This window comes from Austrofundulus limnaeus, unplaced genomic scaffold, assembly GCF_001266775.1.
Source record: "Austrofundulus limnaeus strain Quisiro unplaced genomic scaffold, Austrofundulus_limnaeus-1.0 Scaffold183, whole genome shotgun sequence".
NCBI classification, from domain to species: domain Eukaryota; kingdom Metazoa; phylum Chordata; class Actinopteri; order Cyprinodontiformes; family Rivulidae; genus Austrofundulus; species Austrofundulus limnaeus.
Window position 1 is genome coordinate 973,317 of NW_013952585.1, and position 6,686 is coordinate 980,002.

General features: G+C 38.4%; 1 protein-coding gene across 2 annotated transcripts in view; it reads right to left on the reverse strand.

Annotated features, from left to right (window-relative positions):
- The window catches only part of LOC106524354 (equilibrative nucleoside transporter 1), a 12,559-nt gene extending 6,477 nt beyond the window's left edge, over nucleotides 1–6,082 (reverse strand). Inside the window, exons 1-7 of one of the 2 annotated variants that reach the window (XM_014018124.1) lie at nucleotides 5,600–6,082; nucleotides 4,510–4,581; nucleotides 4,215–4,296; nucleotides 3,947–4,113; nucleotides 3,670–3,809; nucleotides 1,638–1,772; nucleotides 352–449 (exon numbers count right to left, since the gene is read on the reverse strand). In XM_014018124.1, the coding sequence (XP_013873578.1) occupies nucleotides 352–449; nucleotides 1,638–1,772; nucleotides 3,670–3,809; nucleotides 3,947–4,113; nucleotides 4,215–4,296; nucleotides 4,510–4,535 (648 nt within the window). In that variant the 5' untranslated portion in view covers nucleotides 4,536–4,581; nucleotides 5,600–6,082. Of the gene's footprint in view, nucleotides 1–351; nucleotides 450–1,637; nucleotides 1,773–3,669; nucleotides 3,810–3,946; nucleotides 4,114–4,214; nucleotides 4,297–4,509; nucleotides 4,856–5,599 lie in introns of those variants that run through there. The other variant, XM_014018123.1, reaches the window with a different exon arrangement.
- Nucleotides 6,083–6,686: the final 604 nt, after the last annotated feature.

Genomic DNA, 6,686 nt, shown 5'->3' on the forward strand with positions numbered 1-6,686 from the left:
ACCACCACCACCACCACCACTACCACCACTACCACCTGTAATTTGCATTTGGACCACAAGGCTGTTTTTTTTGGGGGGGGAATTGTCCCCAAAATGTAAGAAAAACAATCAATATATTCTTAATGACCTCAGAAGAATCCTTAATGATGTGACTATGTCACCATTCATGTCTTTATAAGGCTATTCTCAATTTGTTCATTGTTAGTTGGACCTATTTTTGTGGTAATGTTTTCACTTTTTGTTGCAAATAGTCAAGTTAGGAGTAAGGGGAGTTAGGGTTAAAGGGTCAAACTGTAATAAAAAGGTATYTAGTTGTTGCTTAAACAACCTTAGTTGAGTGTTAAAGTTTACCAGTTTAGGCAGCAGGATGTAGGACGTAATGGAAAGAAGAACGACGACACAAGCTGTGATGAAATAACCAAATGCTGCATCCTCAAGCTCAGAACCACCTACAGCAAAGAAAAATAAATATGAAAAGAATGTAGATAAACAGCAGCAAGGAAGAAACAAGAACAGTAGAAAGAAAGAAAAATAAAGTGATTTAAGAGAGAAAGAAGTAATGAGAAGGGAGGAAGAAATGTAGGGAAAAATGAAAAATAGATGGGAAGAAAGAGGTTAATAAATACTCTGTTTTAAATCATCTTAAAATGTTTCAAACTAGAGATGCACTGATTAGATTTGTGTGTTTTCTATATTGAATGACATGTCAGTCAACTTAAACAGAATACTTGATCTGACTGGTTAATACACACCTTTAATCACTTACAACACTTAAGCTATTCTCAGAAGACATGGTATTTCATTTCATTGTTATGAAGATAGACTCACTTCTTATGTGTCTCGAGGACCTGAAGGCCTTGATGGCACTAAAGATTTTGAGTTTTAACGGAACTAAGACTGAGGTTATGGTTTTGGCCGAAAAACCAGGTAGCGCAAAATCATTTTGTCAAAAAAACGCACGTTTTTCAAAATTCTTGTGTTTCCATTAAGCAAGTTTATTTTCGAAATGCTAATTTGTGCATTTTCATGGTCAATGGAAACGCAGCTACTGATAAGACATGGTACTACAACATGTTGTCTGTTGAAGAATGTTCATGGGTTGACTGGGCTATTTTAGTGCTTTAGAGTTAGGGGACTTAAATATGTGAGTTAGTGTTTTAGGGCTAGTGGAACTGATTTTTAGATTTGTGCTGCCCACCACTGGAATTCAGGCTGTTGTTTAAGGATATGGTCACGTGATAGGGAGGCCGTCCAGTCGATGTGACAACTTGCCCCTGAGGAGTGGTCAGAGCCAGAAGAGATGTGTTTATATTGAGCTGGGATCATGAAAAAGCTATGACTGAATAAATGATCTGTATTTTGGTACAGCTGTGGTATTGTATGGCTTAATTTATTGCATTTAAYATCTATCCATCCATTATCTAATGTGGGATTCTTGAAAACTGTCCGATCACTGATCACAGCTGTTCAGGCTAAATATCACAAAATAATCCTTAGTGCATTTCTATTTCAAACACTTTAATTTGAACAATACAGACAGAACAAGTTATGATTTCTAAAAAGGTAGAGGTACTTGTGAATGAAAAACGAGTTATTGATTGATTATTGATGAAGTATAGTCAGGGTGTTGATCAGACTTGCAATGGCGCAGATCATGGCGAAGGCAGCAAAGGTTCCAGCGAGTCCCTGGCCGCTCATGATGGGAGTCGTGTATGAAGCCGGCAGCCAGCCAGCCATTCCAAAGAGACTACCCTGCAGCATTGCTCCAAAAGCTGTAAAACACAAGTCAAATTAACAAATGCAAACAGAACATTAAAAAGACAGTACTCTAAAACATCTTTCCTTCAGACTGAGGTCACCACAGTAAGTGTTGTACTCACAACCTGTCCAACAGCAGGTCACATTCAATTGAAATCCATTCAGATTTATTGTCTTGAGCTACAAGGTGTTATTAGGGAAAAAAATAAAGTCAAGATAAAAACAATAAACATAAAGAAGATGAACCCTAACATTCACTGTCCACTTTGAAAACTCTTCTAAAAACATTTCTTTTGGCACAGCCTGAGACTTGTTTTTAGTTTAATTYCTATTTTATTGTTTTGTTGATTTTAATGCTTTTGATTTTTTTAATCTTTGTTTTGTGTTTTTCATGTTTTGATTTTTCATGTCACAGCTGCGGTTGTTTTAAAGTGGTTTCGAAGTAAAGTAGTCACCGGGGAGTTGCCAAGCACTATTGTGAGGGGTCATTTGTCTTGTCAAATGATTAAAAGTCAAATTATTTATGATAAAAATGTCCTTGTTTTATTTGAACGCATAGTGGAGGATGAAATGGAAAAGTTCCTTGGCTCTCAGACTACAGGTTTACTTGTGGTTCCTCCTGTTTCTAAAAGTAGAATGGGAGGCAAAGCTTTCAGTTACCAAGCTCCTCTCTTGTGGAAGCAGCTCCGTGAGGCTGACACTCTGTCTACTTTTAAGATTAGACTGAAGAATTTCCTTTTTAAAAACTGTGAACAAAGCTCTGAAATATTAGTGAATATCAGGTCAATCCAAGTTGAGCCATTTGTGCCAAATATTTAGCTCCAAATCATTCGGTTTTTCTCCCTTTGCATCTGGCATCAATAGCTATTTTTTCTTTCTGTGCTGGTTTAAAATATAATCCAACTTTGCAATGCCTTCATCAATGACTTTGTTATGCCACTTTCCAAAGATTTTATTTTGGTTTCAGTTCCCTTGTGTCCTGTTGTCATCTCCTCCATTTTGCTCATCCTCACAAGATGCAGCTTTTTTGGGAKGCATGATACTCTTACCACAATGAACCAGTGGTGGGTAATCGATGATAGGAGTGCAAGATGTTTAATGTAGTTCTTCAAGGCCTATAGGCCCAGAGGCCTCTTCACTTTTTACTGCCCAAAGTCTTATCAAGCAGTGATATAATCTGCAACTGACATTGGAAATGAAGCCCAAGCCATTTTAGATTAATAAAAGAACATCTTTGAAGTTGGTAAAAAGGATTACAAAGATGTTTGGTAGATTCTGAAGCCAGTCAGACAGGCTGTGACAGTCTTCCTCTGTGTCCTCCTAGTGATGATGCTGAGATGTGTATCTCACTGTCACTGTCTTAATCTTTTTTTGTTCTATATCTWATCAAAATCCGGCTTCCTCCCACAGACCAAAAACATGACTGTTGGGTTAAATGATAACTCTAAATTGTCCCTAGGTGTGAGTGAGAGAGTGAATGGTTGTTTGTCTCATTTGTCTCTGTGTCCCTGTGATGGACTGGAGACCTGTCCAGGGTGTACCCCGCCCCTCACACTGTGACTGCTGGATATGGGCACCAGTGACCCTGAAAGGAAGAAACTGGTATAGATAATGGATGGATGGATCTTATCAATATTTCTACAGATCGAACATAACTGGGACCAAAGAGGACATGGCAACAGGTCAAGAAAAAGGTAAATGAACTGTACTTATATGGCTCCTTTCCATCCAACCAGGATAYTCTACAGTCTGTGTCCTCATTTACCCATCCACACTGCACTCTGCTAGGTCTCAAAGCTAACATGTACAAATCATCTAGAGATGATAGAGACTAATCAGTGCACCATCCCCAGAATTCACAGCAGCAGAAGAGCTGGCCCTTGATTTAAACCTCAGCGGACAAACACTCACAGTTGATGATGATGATCTTCACCATGGTTATAGAAAAAAATGGCAGCGGCTCAAGAGGAACTTTGACAAGAACAGCCGTGACAATGAAGACAAACATGATGACGAGCAGACTCCCCATCACACGGAGCCTCTGAGGGATGCTGAAAAATCAACATGAAGACAGAAAACCTACGTTTTGTCTAGTGGCTATGTCACCATGGTAATTCAGACTGAACTGACCACCTGCATGAGCAGATACTGCCTGTGTCAGGTCTGTGGTTTCACTTGTAGTACTCACAAAGAATGCAGGAAGGAGCTGAGGCAGGCACAGAGAAGCAAGGGCAACATAGCACAGAGTGTCATCACACTGTTAAATTTAGCATCCAGGATGCTGTGATCTTGATTTGCTGCYTCCATCTGATTTGTTGAAGTGTTAGAGGAATCTTTCAGACGACCTCTAAAGTACTGTAAACATGTAATAAAACCATCAGTCACTGTTTTTAAACACTTAATGTACTGCAGTTAAAAAATGATGATGTAGAGTGAAACAGGACATGATGCCGTACTTTGGTAGCAGTCATGAAAAAGTTCCAGGGCAGCAGAGTTCCCAGACCAAGCATGAATAAGATCATCCAGACAGCAAAATACCTGCAGAAAGCAAAGAAAAAAGTCTTGATTACCACTTTTCACTAATTTAGTATTTTAGCTGTAGATGGTGACTTGACATCAATCAATCAGTTACAAATGATGTCCATATTTGTACCTCAGATTTTATAATTATTAGGTATTGRTTGTTACTGATATTTGAAGGATAGCTTAAATAGACATGTAAAAATGTCTAACTTGTGTTCTTTAGCATACTTGTCTTTYGGTGGTGTGACGGCCATTTTCCTCTGAAACCTCAGCCAGATGAACAACTGGGTCAATAATGAACTGAAAAAAACAAACAAACAAAMAAAAAAMAAGTTTGGAGTATCAGACGRACCCGAGGTTGAGCTGGATGAATGACACAGGTGAAAGCAGAGATTAGATTATTTGACCAATGAAACAGAAGAAATCAATAAAAATGAAAAACAGAAACATCTTCTTGAAGGAAAGTCTTTAACCCACCATCATGCCAGAGTTTCAGACCAAGATCCTTTTGGAATAAGAATTGGAAAAAAGTATTTTGCTAACAAAACTTTGTAGATGACAGTTCGTTCAGTCTCATTTGATCCTGTTAGAATTTGCAAGTTATGGCAGGGCTTGGATTATCTGGCTCTCAGCTGCTACTGCAGCACATTTAGCTGAAGACTTGTCAAACTTTTGTTGAAAGTCTCATTAAAATGTGTCCAATGGTTCACAAAATAATTTGGTGAAGGACAAACATGAACTTGAGGAGAACTAGTGTTTGCCTTTGCTTTTTGCTGTCAGGTCTTAATCTGGACACTGAGACAACACTGAGGTTTTGACTTTTCTTATCTCTTTGTGATTTCTTTTCTCTGTTACAATTCAATTTCTGATAAAGCCTTCACTCTAAACAAGTTGATGTACTGAGATGTCACTGACAAACTAAAGCTGAGTTTTACATTGGATTTTAGTACAGCTTGTCCTCCAACACTTCCCCTCCTCAGACTCATGCCAGCTAGACTCTGGACTTACCCCATATGCAACATTCAGGGCTTGTCTGAAATATCTTAGCAACAATCAAATGACTTAGCCCGCTGACACTGATTGTCCTTGAACACACATCTGCTGTCAGACACTGGGACACATTTTAAAATGTAAAAGCTATATTTTTACATCAACAGGAAAAGATGAGATTAAGAAAGCCATAGCTTCTCTGTTTTCCTTCACAATTATTTTGAAATATTTTAATGTATTAAGAACACAATAACACAATAAAACAACAAAAACAGCTGTAAAAACATGCGAACCATTTGTCATGAAAGAAACAAGCTTCAGGTTTTACCTTTAGTTTTTGTAGTAGTCCGTTTTCCAAATGTCTGGATTGTCCTTGCAGCTTTAAATCTTATCTCTGGAGAAAATTTGTTGATCTTTTTGAGTCAGATCTTTTTAACTTTTAGTCATCTGTCCAGTTCAATAGAAACTCTTTCTTCCTCTTTGTCACGTTGCTGTCACAGACATCTTCCTTATGTTGTTGTGCAGTCTCAGCAGAATCAGTTCTTCCTCTGTCATGGCCTTTAACCTCTGATATCAGCCTGTTTTCTGAACTTTGTTTCTGTGTAAATATCAGTAATGTGATAACAGAACTTAACTCAACCTGTAGTATTTGTTAGTGCTGTGAAAACCATTTATAATGTAATTTAAGATTTTACAGCAAACTTCAGCTTTAGTGAATCAATACATTAGAACACGATTATAAGTTACAACAAAAACATTTAACTCAACTTTATAAAGCACTTTTCAGATATACTGTATTGCCAAAAGTATTTGCTTATCTGCCTTGACTTACAAATGAGTTTAMRGTACATCCTATTCCTAATCCATAGGGCTCAATATGATGTTGGTCCACCCTTTGCAGCAAGAACAGCGTCAACTCTTCTGGAAGGCTGTCCACAAGGTTTAGGAGTGTGTTTATGGGGATTATTGACCATTTGGCAATATAGTGTAGCTGCATGCATTATTTGTTCTCAGCTTCATGTCATCCTTCCCCTTATGGCACAGGCAAAACCTTTTGCTCCCTCTTGGCATACAAAATTACATTATATTGCCAAAGGTTTTTGCTCACCCATCCTGACTGTGCACCAGCGCACAAAGCGTGGTCCATAAAGACGTTGTCAGAGTCTGGTATGGATGAACATGACTGCCTTGCAAAGAGTCCTGACCTCAACCTTATAGTACACCTTTGGGACGAATTAGAGCAGAGACTGAGAGCCAGGCCTTCTGTCCAACATCAGTATGTGACCTCACAAATGTGCTCCTGGAAGAATGRTCAAAAAGCCCCATAAACATTCCTAAACCTTGTGAACAGCCTTCAGAAGAGTTGAAGCTGTTCTAGCTGCAAAGGTGGACCAACATCATATTGAACCCTATGG